General features: G+C 41.1%; 1 protein-coding gene and 1 long non-coding RNA gene across 3 annotated transcripts; one reads left to right on the forward strand and one right to left on the reverse strand.

The window, feature by feature from the left end:
- Positions 1-3: 3 nt before the first annotated feature.
- Positions 4-16,503, forward strand: LOC146713231 (antiviral innate immune response effector IFIT1-like). Of its 2 annotated transcripts, none has more exons than XM_085452300.1 (10): positions 4-344; positions 1,955-2,131; positions 2,784-2,973; positions 3,047-3,238; positions 3,414-3,641; positions 5,169-5,310; positions 5,380-5,506; positions 5,588-5,732; positions 15,018-15,065; positions 15,481-16,503. In XM_085452300.1, exons 1-10 carry the CDS (start codon positions 340-342, stop codon positions 15,691-15,693), a joined length of 1,467 nt encoding a protein of 488 aa, XP_085308426.1. In that variant the 5' UTR covers positions 4-339; the 3' UTR covers positions 15,694-16,503. The 2 variants fall into 2 exon arrangements, with proteins under 2 accessions (XP_085308426.1, XP_085308427.1); XM_085452301.1 differs by having other exon boundaries at positions 5,383-5,506.
- LOC146713232 (uncharacterized) lies at positions 6,419-14,331 on the reverse strand. The gene is made up of 2 exons (XR_014919138.1): positions 7,049-14,331; positions 6,419-7,003 (listed from the first exon to the last, which is right to left on the reverse strand). It is a non-coding gene; the product is annotated as an uncharacterized LOC146713232 (long non-coding RNA).
- Positions 16,504-17,140: the final 637 nt, after the last annotated feature.

The following is a 17,140-nucleotide window of genomic DNA, read 5'->3' on the forward strand; positions in this document are numbered from 1 at the left end:
AACGTCCCCTTGTGGTGCCTTCATGTACCTCTCATATAAAACAGAAAGCCCAGCCTTCTCGTCGGAAAGCTTTCCTCCTTTCTTAAATATGCGCCTTCCGTCTCCTAACATAGTTTCTATTTATGGCCATTAAGTTCTCGAGAGGACAGGAGAGGAGAGGATGAGCGATCTGAGCCGTCAGGCTTTTACCTGTTTTCAGCGAGGCCCTGAAGGCACCACGAGAAGTGTGTGTGGTTTGTGTGACAAAGGTGAGAGCTTCACAGATCGGTCCACGAACTCTTCGTGTTCAGTCAACACTTTGCTGTGTCTAAGGAGGAGGAGGTCTCTGTTTGCTCCAACATGAGGTCAGTTTGCCAAACCTCTGATCAATAATCGATCATTTATCACACATTACACATTTATCACCTGATGGACTTTAAATGCAGCAGTAGTTTAGCTTACCTGGCGCTCAGGTGCACGCAGAGAGATACAAAGTAACACAGTCTGTCCACCTGTGCATGTAACAGGGGACTGATATCAGAGGAAGAGGAGAAAGTGGACATTAACAAATTATAAACCTTGTATGTGAAAATAATAACTGGTGCTGCAGTAATCAATTATTTTATTAGTCAAATATTCTATCAGTTATTTAATTGATAAATCAAATAAGAAATACTTTTGTCTTATTAATGAGTAATAATAAATATTTAAACGAGAAAAACAAAAATGTGTTTTTATGATGAGCTGCTCGTTGGTTTCATATTCTTGAAATGTTAATGTTTGATTAACGGATACTGGATATGACATCACTGTTTTTACAGCCACAATAATATGGTCTGTTATCTCACACACACACACACACACACACACACACACACACACACACACACACACACACACACACACACACACACACAGACATTCACATTATATGTGTTTAAAGATAATGTTCTGATCATTATTGAGCATATTTAACTATCCAGTAAATTCACACATGAATCAGAATTTTATTATTGTTCAAAAGTACAATGACGAGTTAGAGACGCCCATCGTTATCTTCTCAAACTCAGACATGAATAAAAAGGTTGATGATGGATCATCTTGAGGTGACTCCCTTGTTACTTGTCACAGGTTGCACTTTAACCTCAGGACTCTGACCCTTCAGTTCTTGTGCAGTCAACCTTTTATTTGTTGTTTCATGATCATGCATAGAGTCTTTGTACAGTGACTGAACAGTGTCAAGCAAACAGTCTCAGGTCCTGGAGAGCAATGCATGGCACTGCACTGAGGAGTGCACAGAGTGCTGCACACTTAGTGCTGCTTGGAATGCACTTCATTCATTCTACTACTGATCCAGCCTAAACCTCCCAAAATCGACACACTTAAGCCCTGTTTGCTCACAACTACCTAGCATGTACACACAAGTCCATGTTCCTGTTTACCTTCTTCAGTGCTCACCTCTTCAACAATATTAATTCCAGACCATGAACACTGGTAACTGGAAAAACACAAGCAACTGATGCCACTAACAATAACTAGACATCTTAACACTGGAATGTGCTCAAATGAGTTAAACGAGAACAAATTGTGTGGTCTCATATCCAAAAATATTTTACAGAACAATATCAAAAATATTCCACAAGTACAAACCTGTGTATCACAACAATAGCTGTCCCCTAACACAAACTCTGTGTTTGTGTCTCACTCCACATCTAAGGTTTCTTCTTGTTCCCCAGTGTGAGATTCAAACCACAGGTCTGCTTCACATCACTGATTTCACTGATTGGTTGATCACACAAAGTGAATTTTCTCAATGAGAGGAGCTGGGAGGTCTGGGTGAGCTGACATGTGCTGGTTGTAGAAACAGGATCCTCAGGCGTGTCAGAGCACTGAGTGAGCCTCGGTTCAGCCAGTCCTGGTTTGATGCTCTCCCTCTGATGCTCCTCACAGCGTTTTCTTTGTGACTCTCTTACAGTGAAGATAGCAGCGCTCTGCTCAGCAGGCTGCAGCAGTTGCAGTGTCACTTCACCTGGGATCTGGACCTGGACGTGGACCTGGAAACCCTGAGCACTCGACTACAGATCGACATAGATTTTCATCAGAGTCAGCATGAGGGAGAGAGTTGCACCTACAGCCTCTTGGCTTATGTCAGGTACAGTTTCTGTAGCTGTCTGATGAAAGAAAAGCTAAAGTGGATTTATTCTGCTCATTCAAATCTCAACGCTTTCATTTCTGGGACTCTGCTACAGAAGAGAAGAGCAGAACTAACATTAGCCAGAAGAAAGACAGTTTTTCTCACTGAAGTCCGTCTGACCAAAGAGAAATTTGACTGTCAAAGGAAACAGTGGTCAGCATCAGCAGGATCTATATTTGAATGATAGAGAGATAGTTTTGTTTTCAGGATCAGATCCAACCCTGAGCTGTGTTTCTTCTGCTAATGTTACCTACCAGCATAGCAAAGCTACAGCTAGAAGAAAAACGTCAGCTTGCTTTAAGTTTACCTCATTATTTCAACCTTAATACAAACATGTAATATGAAGAGAAACATTATTGGAGTATTGGACTGAAGTTTCTGATTCTTTAAGAATCTTGATATAAATCTGTTTCCTGAAGCTTGTTTTGACTCTTGTTTTTCTGGTGGAAATGCAGTAATTATCTAACCCTGGAGTCATGAACCTCAGATAAAAACCTAAATGAATCATCAACAAGTGTTAGTCTCAAGTAAGTTTCTTGTCAGGTGTTGTAAATGCCTCGTAGTTAAACCCCAGTTGTAGAACAGCTGTTGATGACCTGTTGGTCCTCAGGCATCTTAAGGATCAACGAGAGGAAGCGCTGTCACTTTTAAACCAGTCAGAGGAGACCATCAGGGAGAGATACGGTGATGAGAGTGAGAAGCGGCTGATTGTGACATATGGAGACATGGCCTGGCTGAAATATCACGACGGAGACTTTGCACAGTCAGAAAGCTACTGTCAGAGAGTCGAGGACATACTGGTATGTACACCAATCAGATCAAACATGATGATCACTGCTGTTGAACATCTGACGCTTCCTTCTCCGTCTGCAGGTGAAGTATCCCACTGGTTCATCAGGAAGTTTCCTTCCAGAGGTCTACGGAGAGCAAGCCTGGACCTATTTCAAGGTGTCGAGGTCTTCTATATCAAAAGCCATCGACTGTTTTCATAAAGCACTTGAGGTACAGCCTCATGACACCGAGTGGAACGCCGGCTACGCCATCGCCCTCTTTTGCAGAGAACAGGTCAGTTTTATGATAAGAATGAAGAGTATTTGGATAGACAGCACCAAATGATAAACTTAAGGCTCCTTCAGTGGCATCGGTTGCTTCAGCGTCAGTATGATTTTTAGAAGTTTCAATGACTAATTTTTTTATTCAAGTGAAATAAACTGTAGACTAACCAGATTCTCATCTGCAGTGGTTTGCAGAAAATAAACAGGACGGGGAGGAATCCAAAGCCACCAAACAGCTTCGCTTTGCATTGGAGATCAACCCAAATAACGCTGCTCTGCAGTGCATGCTGGCCGTGAAGCTGGTGGCCTATAAGAAATACGAAGAGGCTGATGATCTGGTGAAGAAAGCACTAGAAAATGATCCTGATAACCCTCATGTCATTCGCCACTCAGGAAATTACTTACTCAATCAGGTAAGTCTGCAACTTTGGTCTTATTAATTCTTACTTCTGCTCACTGGGTCTTGGGCCCAGTAAGGGCCTCAATAACTGCCTTATTGAGGCCCTTATTATTTACTGCCTCAATAACCTCACGCCCGGTGATGGACAAATTGTTCCCTTCGTCCCCAGACTCTGTTTCCTGTACTGAAGGTGTGTCAGTTGGATTAAGGAGCTCCTCAAAGTATTACTTCCACCACCCAACAATATCCTCAGTCGAAGCCAGCAGTGCTCTACTACACTATACACAGTGCAGGTAGAGCACTGCTTTCCATTTTGAGTAGTCTGACAGGCAGAGTGGGACTCAATTAAAAAAATTAATCTAACTAATAAGAGGTTTTGTGCTTAATTAATCTTGATTAATCACATTTAATCACACAAGAAAATTTGCCCCAAATTTAAAGGGTTTTAGTGAGCTGGGGTCTATCACACCAGGCAAGACCCCAGGTGCAGGCTGTGTAAAGATGCTCCAGAGACAATCCAGCACATAACAGCAGGGTGCAAGATGCTAGCAGGCAAGGCATACATGGAACGCCATAACCAAGTGGCCGGCATAGTGTACAGGAACATCTGTGCTGAATATGCCCTTGAAGTCCTGGTATCAAATGGGAGACATCCCTTAGGGTGGTGGAGAATGACCGAGCTAAGATCCTGTGGGACTTCCAGATACAGACGGACAAAATGGTGGTGGCTAACCAACCGGACATAGTGGTGGTAGACAAACAGAAGAAGACGGCCGTAGTGATCGATGTAGCGGTTCCGAATGACAGCAATATCAGGAAGAAGGAACACGAGAAGCTGGAGAAATACCAAGGGCTCAGAGAAGAGCTCGAGAGGATGTGGAGGGTGAAGGTAACGGTGGTCCCCGTGGTAATCGGAGCACTAGGTGCGGTGACTCCCAAGCTAGGTGAGTGGCTCCAGCAGATCCCGGGAACAACATCGGAGATCTCTGTCCAGAAGAGCGCAGTCCTGGGAACAGCTAAGATACTGCGCAGGACCCTCAAGCTCCCAGGCCTCTGGTAGAGGACCCGAGCTGCATTTTGCACCATCTGTAAACCTCTAAAACGTTTCTTTGGTAGCCCAGAAAGGAGAGCGTTACAATAATCGATACGTGAAGACACAAATGCTTGGAGACGGACCTCTGCAGTGTTGCTTGATAAATGTTGTCTGAATTTGGGTATGTTCCTTAAATGATAAAAGACAGTCTTTGTTGTCTCTTTTACATGGGACTCGAAGGAGAGCACCATGTCGAACCACACGCCCAAGTTTTTAACCTTGACATAGTCATCAATTTTCAAGATGAAATTTTGGGACAAGTATGGCTTTGGAACAAAGATTCTAAAGGACAAGATGGAGTTATTGGACTGTAGCAAGTTTAACAAGTTCATTTATACCAGTGACATCACATCACCCCACCAACAAACACCTCAGTGACTTCAAGCGTAGGCTTAGCCTCTCTCCTTATATATTTGTATTTGACTGGTGTTTTTAAATCTGTTCCAGAATCGACTGGATGAGGCTATTGTTGTGTTTAAGCGAGGCCTGAGAAGGCGCGATCAATTACCTTCCTTCACCTACCAGCTGGCTATGTGCTACAAGCAGAAGAAAATTGCTGAACAGCGCCGCGGGCCCTTCAGCAACACAGGTACACAGAAATATACAACATGTTATCCTTTAATCAACACAACTCAAATCATCCTTTAATGCTCCACAGAAGAGGAGGGTAAGTGGAGGCGTTGCTGTATTAGTCACCTTGAAGAAGCTGTGGAGATGAAACCATCCTTTGTCCGGGCGTTGGCTGAACTGGCACTGTTGTACGCAGAGGAAGGGGATTTGAGCAGGTGCTTGTCTAAACAAAGCTGCACGATTTCCTCCTTTATTTCCTCTGGGTGTAAATTCCTAAACATCTCGTTGTTTCTCAGGGCTGAGGAGACTTTCAAGCACTGCTTGGAGAAGTTACCAGAGTTGAAGGAGAAAAGGGTTTGTCTGATTATCCATCAGTACTACGGTGACTTTCATCATTATCACACAAAAAATGAGGCTCAAGCCATCGCTCACTATAAAGAGGTAAGTTTCTAGGTGCCAGACATGTCAGCTGCATGTACAGTGTTAGACATGCAGCTGCCTCTTAATATTCCACGGTTCAACTATGGATGGGCGGATCTAAAATACAGTATTGGTATCAGTGCGATGCTGATGCTGACCTAAATTACTGGGCCGGATATTGGGTAGAAATTAAAAATGTAACCCAATCCATCAAATATCACAAAACTTGCGACATGGTGTAACCCAGGTGGTCCCCTTATCATGTTGGAGCAGTTTGCGTCACGTGATAGAGTGACTGTTGTGTACAAGACCTGTCGGCGGTCTGGAGTCACTTCACACTGAAAGCATTTGGAGCCTCGTTACGTGCTGACAAACCAGAATTTCATCTCCAAGCAAACTATCCCAGAAAAATAAAGCAAGTGTGTAAGTTCATCTCTGAAAGTTTGTAAAACATTCCCACGTTAAGCTTAACAACCGATATATGAAGCTGGGACATCTGTCATTGCTAAGTCTGACCGTACAATGGATAGACTCGAGTTTTACTTTGAAAAGAACTGTGTTGCAGGCTAAACAGTTCTGTGGTTCGAAAGAAAAACAACAACAACAAAACAATGAAAACACTTTTTTCATACGTGTTAAGTTTTGTATAGTGTTGGGGGAAAACTCTGTAAAAGACCCAGGAGAAATAAAGACACAATGAGACAAAGTTACTTTCTTTATCAAACGTGTACACGGGTGAGCTGCTAAGAACAACTCACACCATGCACAGTGGCTTGGTAATTTTTATAGGAAAGACAGTGAGAACAGGATAAGAAAATACAAAACAAATAAAATAAACAACTCCATATGTGGCGCTAGTCTCGTCAGCAGAGAGCTGGGAGAAGGCTGTGAGAGATAAAACAATCTAAAACAATATGTCCCAAAACAGTATGTCTTTGCTGGGAAAGTCTAAAAAGATTATTCTAAACTAATCTAACCATAGGCAAAGGGCAGACAAAAGGCATCTTTGTACATTTAAAAGAAGGTAAAGAAACATAGAATCATTTTTCCTGTAACATTCCCTCCTGTTTTAACTTATTTTAAATGTATACAACAATTGTCTATGAAGGTTATTTATTAAGTATCTTAGGCAATTTTTAATTTCCAAAATCTTCAAAATGTCAGCATAGCAGAAATGGCAGTCATTTGGTCTAAAGAATAAAACAAAAGAAAATAATAAAAAGAAAAACATAGTAAATGAAAATCATAGTAAATGAAATAACAAGTGGAATAAACAAGAAAAAATAATAAAACTACAAAAAATAAAGGATAAAAACCTTATATTTTAAAACGAAAACTTACAAAAAATAAAAGGATGAAAAGTAAAATGAAAACTTTATATTTAAAAATGATGAAAGCCTAATATGTAAAATGAAAACTTCAAAAAATACAAGGATGAAAACCTTATATTTTAAAATGATGCAAACCTTAAATTGAAAACTTTATATGTAAAATAATGAAAACTTCATATTTAAAATGAAAACTTTATGTTTAAAACTGAAGACTTCAAAAAAATAAGAGTATGAAAACGTTATAAAAATGAAAAACTTTATGTTTAAAAGTCAAGACTTCAAAAAAATAAAAGCATGAAAACTTGCATAACCTACTAATGTTTTAATCAGTGCATGATCACTTGACAAGTCATTTTTAATCACCACGTCATTTATTAGCAGCTAGTACAAGTTCTCCTCTAACAGAATTGCAACGGGATGTTGTTCTTCTTCAGGCACGGCAACATAAGCAGTCATTGTAGTTGTTATCATCTGTGAAATCATTACTCTTAGGCATGGCAACACACACAACACTAATATGAGCAGTGCTATCATGATGAGACCTAGAAGGAAAAATGGCTTTGCTACAGCAGCCAGCCATGAACCGCTGAACAGCCAGTCCAGCCAGCTTTGTGCTGTAGCTGCTCCAGGTGTGTGTTCAGTGACATATTTTTGCAGAGCGGTCAAATTCTGCAAAGCTTCATAAATGTCTCCTCCAGTTTCGTATCCATCAGGGATAAAAGTGCAACATGTTTCCCCGATCAGCTTGCAAACTCCTCCTTGTGATGCTGTTAGCAGGTCTAGTGTCAGTCTGTTCTGCAGCACCATCGTTCTGATGGCCTGCTGTTCTCCTGCTAAGGCGGTTCCCAGGGTCTTAGTCAAGTTGATGTGTCGTAGCAGAGCATATCGGTTGATTTCCACATGATCCCGCACCTCGGCAACTCCAATGCCGGGGATCAAGCTCTGTAAGAATTTCACTCCTCCTCAGATGCGAAACTCTGGTTCCTTTACTGCTTGGTGCCGTCCGTGCACATCCTGTCTGGTACTGAGTCTTTGTTTGTAGTATCATCCAGTAGATAGGTGAGTAGGCAGCTCCCCCACTGCCCGCGATCCATTGTTCATCACACATACTGGCAGTTGCGCTGCGTTCAGCTTGTTCAGTAGAATTACATCAGGCAGTTGGTCTGAGACTTGGGGCCAGGTCAGTAGGTATGTCTGTCCGGAACAGTTCACGTTTGTGAGTGATGATGACCTCCAGGTTGCTTTCGCTGGGATGCTGTAGTTGGCTTTGGACCAAAGAGTACCGTAGCCTGGATGTGTTGCCAGGCCCAACAGACACCAACTGCGATCTTCAGGTATGCTGTACGGCCACAGGCCAGACGTCTGCGAGGATAGGGGCATATGGGTACATGCATAGCAGTCAGTTTTGTTATTCAAGTGAGCTGTAGTGTTCATAAACTGCCACCAGAAGTTAGTGGCGTAGCCATGGGGAAACTTGGTGTACTTTCCTTTGTCATACAGTGTCTGCCTTTTCTCCATATAGCGTGACTTGTTGTCCCTCATGGAAGCAAAGGTGAGGAGCCCGGCCATGGTCAGGGCCGCTGCAGTTGATAAGAGCCACCACCTCATGACAACAGGACACACCCTCCTGTCGTGAGTAGACCCCCCGGCCAGAAAGGCTGTTCCCTCCACCGGGCGAGATCACAACAATTGGGCGAGCCTGTGTCGGCTGAGTTTAGATGGCTTCACTTACTCGCCTGCAGTGACTCTGATGGATCCAGGATGGTCGTTCCGCAATTTTGCAAGCGGTCGGTGTAGTGAGGAGGACTTGGTATGGCCCCTCCCACCTGGGTGTGCTCCAGTTTTTCCTTTGGAGCACCTTGATCAGAACCCAGTCACCGGGCTTTAGTCTGCAAGACACTGGAGAAACATCATCAGGTTGTTGATTATGTACAACGATCTCTTTGTTTTCTAACAGCTTAGACATCCACTCTGCTAATGTGTTTTCTCTGATTGCTTTGTCTATTGGTTGACTGGTAATAGGCAGTGGAAACGGCCTGCCATGAATGATTTCAAATGGAGTTAGTTTATGGGAGCCTTGTGTTAAGCGCATCCACATTTTCACTAAACCCAAACATTCAGGCCACGGCCTTCCTGTTTCTGCCATGCATTTCCTGAGCCTTTGTTTTATAGTGCCGTTAGTTCTCTCTACAAGGCCTGCGCTCTGAGGGTGATAAGCACAGTGGTGTTTTATGCTGAAACCGAGTGCTTCAGAGACCTTAGTGATGACATCATTTACAAAATGAGTGCCGTTGTCTGACCGTATCAAAGCTGGGATGCCATATGTGGGTATGAAGTGATTGCACAGGCACTTTGCTACTGAAATTGCATCTGCCTTTTTCACTGGATAGATTTCCGGCCACTTTGAGAACACGTCTATAACCACTAGGGCGTATTTTGACCCTTGACATTCGCTTAGTTCAATAAAATCCATATGAATTGTGTGAAAAGGATGAGGCGGAGTTGGAAAACGGCCTCTTTGTGGTCGCAGGTTACCCTGAGCATTATATTTTTGACACGTCATGCATGTTCTGACAAATTGTTTTGCTGAAGTTTCAAAATTTACAGTGTAAAAATGAGAGTTGACAATACAGGTCATTCCCCCCGATGACAAATGCGTACAGCCATGAGTCACTAATGCCGCCATCTTGTGGAGCGATTTTGGCAACACTGGCTTGCCATAACACATCATTAAATCGTTTGTCAGAACTGCACCGTGTTTTAGCCATTTTGCCTGCTCTGCTGTGCTCGCTGCTTTTTGTTCACTTTGCAACACATCCAGTGGAATCTGATGTGTGTTTACTGCCATCAATGTCATGTTTGTCTTTTGTGCCGCCTGTTTTGCGGCTCTGTCAGCAAAATTGTTGCCTGTAGTAATAAAAGAGCCATCAGTTTTGTGTGCTGCACATTTACACAATGCGAGTTGTTGTGGTAAATTTATTACAGTCAGCAGGCGTTGTAAGAGGCTTGCATGCTGGACTGGTTTACCGGTTGATGTAATCATTCCTCTGTTTTGCCAGAGCTTTGCGAAATGATGCACAGCAGAGAAAACATACTGGCTGTCTGTATGTATGTTTATTAGTTTGTCTTTGTGTATTTAGCTTTCGCGTATCACAGCTATCAGCTCAGCGCTCTGTGCAGAACATGAAGAAGAAAATGGTTTTGCTTCTATTATTTTACTATCTGTGGTTACTGCGTAACCTACACAATTTCGGCCTGTGCTGTAAGGTCAAATGCTGTTCTCCTAGCTTCCACACTTGCTGATCATAAGGTGGATCTGGGCCTGGAGTTTGTTTAAATCTCAGAATGTTGTGATACTCGGTCGGTTTCTGGCACTCAGGTGTAATACCAGAAAAGAATGGCATGACTGCTATCTTAAGTTTTGTCAGAGCGTCTCTACCTAGCAAATTTACTGGACACAACGGGTCATATATGCATTTAATAAAGCACCTGCGGCCACTTGCTGTGTGTACTAGTTCTAAAAGGGCAGTTAATTGTTGTACAGTTGTGTGGCCTGAAGCTGACTTTACAACTAATTTGTCCTCTACTCCTACAATCTCGTGGGAAGTGACCTTCCTCTCCACGGTTCTAGCAGGCGTTGTCTCTATGTTATCTGCTGTTTCTGCGTGGCTGTCTGCAGCCTTGGTGTTTGTAACTTTGCTCACCTCTCTGTTCCTGATAGCCACCTGTGGATTAGTGTTTTAGTCTATTGTCAACAGTCAGCCTTATTTTGAAGTTACAGAAAGCTTCTTCTTTTTTGTTCGTCTTGGTTTGGGAGAATAGATGCAACACTACATTTTCACTTAAGGCAGTTTTGAATAATTTCTAGTTTTTCAAACAATTCATGGATCTCACACATTTCAAACTTTCAAGTTAGGGTTGTTTCCCATTTATACATATATATATTTAACTTTGCATTGCTCACAGCTCATAGCTCACAGCTCTAAACCTAGGCATTTTTCAATCATATGCCTAATCACTATGTGTCACTGTTATTCTCAAGTATTGTCACAAGTTCGTTTAAATTCGTTTCCAAAACCAACAAAATAATCAAACAAAAACAAAAAACATAAACGTGTCAGGACACAAAAGAAAAAAGAAAAATGCTGCCACCCGAACAAGGCAGAAGTCTGCATATGTTGGCTTGTAATAGCATGCAGCTTGTAACATGGTAGACTAATGTGCCTGTGTTAATTCAGCTCCATATTATTGTGTGAAGTTGCACTGGGTTGGGAGTGGTTTTGTGTGTGTCACATTTTTGGTGAGCCAATGGCTGGAATGAGGTTGGACTAATTAGAGGCAGGTGTACTTGATTGCACTGATACACTGGTCTACATATAGCCCACACTACAAACACTGCTGTTTTGTTTTGTCTCTCTGTGCAGGTATGTAATGTGATGAAATCAGATATGATTGGGATGGATTGGTTTTGCGCTATGAATTTTATATTAAGTGTGTCGTTTTGTCTCTCTGTGCAGTCCAGGGCCTATTATATGCCACAGCCTAAAGGCAGCAGGGTTGCAGAGGCTTGAGTGACCACTGACTATATGCTTGCAGGGTGGTGGGTCTCCAAGGACAACTTCTAACCCTGTTAGAGGCAACATGTGGGGTGCAACTTGGCTGTGTGGCATAGCTGGCTCTGGCCTTGGGACTGTGTGTTTTTATACAATTCTTAAGTGGGACACTGGACTGTTTTATCTTTTATCTCTTGATATATTTTTTGTCAATAAATTATCTTTTAGAATTTTATTGACTGACATCTTTTTGCCCACGACTGAGACGGTTGGTCAGACCTAGAGTCTTTCTTCTGCTCTAAAAGAAACAAATAAATAAAAAGAAAAGAAAATGTGGAACATGCTCATCAGCTTAGCAGTGTCTACATATTTAATTCAGCTTCTCAATCCTGTAGTTTTAGCTGTTGTCTACAGGGTTTTGCTTATTGGTTGTTATTATAGGTGTGCTCTATATCTCAGCAATGTGTCATTCTAGGATGATAGGTTTCAAGCTGGTCAAGTGCCTCTATGCACTTCATTAGTTTAGTTATTCTCCGTATTGTCTTCATCTCACATGTCATTACACTGAGTTTCAGCAAACCTTAAGCTTGATGCAGACTACTGCTTAACAATTATTCACCTCACATCATAACCGATTAAGGTGCCTCTTCATATTAATATTGTCATTGTTAATATTATCCTCTTTGTCTTATATGACAGCAATGGCATATTATAATATTTTATCAGTGTGTACCACTATACTACTACTGAGCCAATTTGATAGTTAGGATCATCTTATTCAGCAAACAGATAATTTTGAATTCATCCAATCTGCGGTCACATTTGTTCTCTCTGTTGCATGGCGGACCAGGCAGTTCTATTATAATATATTATTTATATTTTATTTTGTATCCATCAAGGGCTTCAGATGACCTGCAGAATCATCCTTTTCCCAGGGTGGAGACAGTTACCTTTTCACACACTGTCCTTGGCTGAACAGTGACACAGCCTTAATATACCTTATTTATTTTATTAAAATATTTTCGTGTGAATTATTTGCTTTATATTCATTTTATACATGCTGGGCATGGTCATCATGCCAACTGTGTTTCATTGTTAATATCACTTTACAGGTTGTTATCCTTGCTATTATTAATTTCAAATACTCTAAAGATAATTTCTACTGTAATTTTCCCTTTGTTCATCTTTATTTCGTACTTTTTATATTTATATCTACTCAGTGGGGTCTGTTTTCAACCCTTTTAAACTACTTCAAACTACTGTGATCTCTAGTTTTCACTTAATAAGGGATTATTATGTTCTTCCTGATATGGGTGTTGCTGCAGATGCGGCTGCAGGAGTGAGTGATGGTTTACTAAAAGGATTGTGGGAACTGCACAGTGTCTCGTCTTCTGGTTTTACTAAACTGGCAGTTGAGTTCTGTTCTTCTGACTGTTTATATTTTGTTTTCTTAAATCTCTCAGTTTACAGACACTGTTTTTGTCCGGCGTCTGGACTTTTCTTTTCTCACCACTGCTCGTCAGCAGGAATGAGTTTTAATTTCACTTGCTTGATTACCCATCTTATTTATATATTTACTTATTTTTGTTTAAGTAATATATACACAATACAGCTGCTATCACCTTCGCTGGTATTAGAGACGAGAGTGGTTGCTCACACGCCCTTCTACTTTCGGACTATTTCCAAAAGCGGTGTGAACTTTACGAGACGGAACTCGACCGTTCTCTCAACTCACCAGCACGTCAGTGAATAGCAGTAAAAGAAAAACACAGTAGGAGCAGCTCAGTCTCTTATTGGACCGTGAAAATTCAGCTTGCTCCATTAATTAAAACAATACACACACACACATTCACATTCACAGCTTCGACGCGCGCGACCGGAACCCTTATAATAAGGGGAGCTCCCAGAGCTACTTACTCCCTAGACCCAGTCTAGACCCAGCTGGGGGAGCTACCCAGAGCTCCAAAGCTACCAGTCGACGAGCTTCCAAAGCTTCCAGTCGACGAGCTACGCTACCAGTCGACGAGCTCCCAGAGCTACCAGTCGACGAGCTACTTCCGCTATTCTAAATTCCCTGAATTCAAAATGCGCTTTTACGCAAGATTGTGTCAGTGTGTCTGTATCTACCTGGTCGGTGTCGCCGGGTCTGGTCCACCTCGATCGGGTCCCACCACCGTGGGTCGCTTTCTAAGACGTTGGCCAAGACCCGAATTTAACGCTCTTGGTCTTTTTCCACACACCTGGTGTGTGGGCTGTCGACAGGCGAACAACGTGGACTGGTCACGGAGATGGGACACGATGGAGGTGATCCGGCTGTCGAAGGACCAAGAAATGTTGGGGGAAAACTCTGTAAAAGACCCAGGAGAAATAAAGACACAATGAGACAAAGTTACTTTCTTTATCAAACGTGTACACGGGTGAGCTGCTAAGAACAACTCACCCCATGCACAGTGGCTTGGTAATTTTTATAGGCACAGAGCACAGAGACAGTGAGAACAGGATAACAAATAATAAACAGATAAAATAAAACAACTCCATATATGGTGCTAGTCTCGTCAGCAGAGAGCTAGGGAAGATAAAACAATCTAAAACAATATGTCCCAGAAACAAGATGTGTTTGCTGGGAAAGTCTAAAAAGATTATTCTAAACTAATCTAACCATAGGCAAAGGGCAGACAAAAGGCATCTTTGTACATTTAAAAGAAGGTAAAGAAACATAGAATCATTTTTCCTGTAACATATAGAAATTACACAAAAGTCAATCTCAGGTTAAATGTGACAGAAACTGTCAGGATGGATGTGTATTTATGTTCAGCTTTAAGTACAAAAGCGTCCATTCTACAACCTGTTTTTTTTTAAGTTGTTGAATTATTTTGTGCTGATATTGCGCTTCTTTTTTTTTCAGAACCAAAGAGTAGTTGAAATCTACATAAAATTGCATTTTAAATTACTTTTCAATATTACTTTAAATACTTTAAAGTTCTGCTAAAGGTTTAAGTAAAAAGCTCAGTATTGCTGAACTGAAGTATTTTGGGTGCAGTTTTTTTTGCATCCAAGTACAATAGAATAGCTTTAGTGTTTTGGCTTTTTAAACATGAGTATGAACTTATACAAAATGCAGCAAATATAAAAAAAAAAACAATTTTATTGATTTTAAAATAGACAATATCGGATTCATATCGGTTTCAGCAGATTTTCAAATTTATATCGGTATCGGACTTAAAACAAGAGGTATCGTGCCATCATCATCTCTAGTTTCAACCCAAGAAGAACAATGAAAGAAGAAAAACTAACAGGCCTTGTTTGGAGGGTGGAGGTGTCGGGGCAGTAATGTGAAACATGTTACCGCTCACATCCACCACATGAACTTAGTATGGATGGATTTATCTTCACCATAGTCTTCTGCTGTTTTCTCTCTGCAGGGGCTGCTGATACCACTGAAAAAATATGAGTGGAGACAGTGTGCTAAGGTGAGCACTAGAGACATAACAAAGGTTACGTGTTATATAAACTCGGTGTTGTTACTAACTCGTGCGGTGTGAGCAAAACCTCATATCAAAGCTCGCTTGATTTAAATGATTTGTTCAATACCACCTACTTGTGCTCCTGAGGACTGTTTTCAACTTCATTTTTGAAAACTACTGGTGACTGTCAGCTGTTCTGTCTGTCACTAGGTCTTGTGAGGAGATGTGGCATCAGTCCCACTTTGGATGGTGCACCTGTCATTTCTAAAAAATGTTGTAAAATTGTAAAACATTGTTTTTTTTTTAATTAAAGCATAATGTAATGTTTTCTCACACTGAAAACTTTACGTCCAGATGAACAGAATCTACTTCTTTGGAACATAAATTAATATTTCATTGTTCCTCTATTTTTTTCCCGCAGAAACTGAAGCAGATCGCTGACAGGCATCTGGCAAAGAATCGGGGTGATGGTGAAGCTCTCGCTCTGCTGGGTCAGGTGGCCAGAGCTGAGGGCGACAGGAAGAGAGCTGCTGAGTTTTATGAGAAAGCTCTGAACTGTGACAAGGACAATGAAGAGTACCTGTCTGCTCTGTGCGAGCTGCGCCTGGAGCTGCAGGGATCATCCTCTGATTAATCAGGATCACTGCAAAAACTGGCTATAACTAACTTACAATCTTACAAGGAGCCAAAAAGTATTTTAATTTTGTTTTAGGAGTGATACACTCAGAGAGAGCAGGATGGAATTCATCTTTTACAATATGTATTTTATCTCTTAGCTTTTAAATCCTAAAATGAGTTATTTAATTGCATATTAGGTTAATCGATATCACCAAGGCACTGAGATGATGCACTTGTGAATGTGATCGTGTGTGGTGTAAATGCTTTGTCTTGGTCCTTTAATAAAATTCTTGCTCAGTTGCTCTTGTTTTAAGATATTTTCCCTTAAAGTGAGAAAGAAGTAGAGACATTTTGAGTTTACTTGACATAATTTCTGATGATTTCTCACTTCAATAAATGCAAGACTTTGGAAGTAATGATGTAGAAATACTTAGTGTAACAGTGTTTATGCATATTAAACAGTAACATGAGTACTTCCATACTCTCTCACACAGTTTTCCTCCTACTGATTAAAAATGGCAGCAATCTGTATTTTCACATGGGGCAACTTTGATGTGTTTATATGATCACAGAACAAAACATTTCTGGGGAGTTTTGGATGATGTGTGGAGCAGTAAAGTTGTGGATTCTACTGTAATTTTGAGCTACAGATTTAATTGAAAACATGTCAGTATAACAGACAGTGAGTTGTCTGTATGAACCTTATAACTGATGTTAGATTTAAATAATTTAAAATAAAGTTCATGATAGCTAAAACATGATCAGCTGGTGCTCATTGAGCGTGCTGTTAGGGGCGGGTTGAACTTCAACATTTCTACTTCAGACTTTGTTGTTTTTCTGCTCTTCAGTTTGAGCTGAACCACTTTGACCCTGTTGCTGTGTCCATGTATCATCTGGATAAATTTGTAGTTGGCACAGATTTCCATTCAAAGTGCTGACTGCCAAACTTTTATCCGTGCCTGGTTTTTATCCGGAGGAAAAGTGTTGAATGACTCTCTCACTTTCAGTCAGAGGTTAGCCACTTTCAGTGGAATGTGGAAACACAGATGAGACAGGAAAGACAATAAAATGGAAGAAATTAAATATGGAGTGAAACATTTGTGGTTCTGTTACAGCAAACAAAGAATTTCCTCTTTAAGAAGACTTAACGTGTTATGAAGAGAATCAAGGTGAACTCCATATAATGCAGCTGCTGACTGTTTACTGACCAACAGGAACAGTGCCTCACTTCACTTGTGCTTGCCATCATCTCTATATGCAGTATAAGATAATGCATATGTAATTTTTTATTTTTGGTTATACATCTTGGAGAAACATTGTCAAGTGTTGCACAGTTTTTAAGAGAATTGTATTTAAAAAACAAGAACGACATCACAGGTTTAGGACTGGAGACATCAGAGGGTAAAAACAGCTGCTGATAATTTACTGTCAAAGTTCAAGAGGATGCACATAAGAAAACTAAC

Source organism: Copadichromis virginalis, linkage group LG3, assembly GCF_057382275.1.
Source record: "Copadichromis virginalis isolate Kocher_CV1m ecotype Utaka linkage group LG3, C_Virginalis_male_GT1.1, whole genome shotgun sequence".
In the NCBI taxonomy this organism is placed as follows: domain Eukaryota; kingdom Metazoa; phylum Chordata; class Actinopteri; order Cichliformes; family Cichlidae; genus Copadichromis; species Copadichromis virginalis.

Coding starts and splice junctions, on each gene's coding strand:
- LOC146713231 (XM_085452300.1), top strand. Junction 2,974..3,046: donor AGAGAGTCGAGGACATACTG/GTATGTACACCA, acceptor CTCCGTCTGCAG/GTGAAGTATCCCACTGGTTC. Junction 3,239..3,413: donor CCCTCTTTTGCAGAGAACAG/GTCAGTTTTATG, acceptor TCTCATCTGCAG/TGGTTTGCAGAAAATAAACA.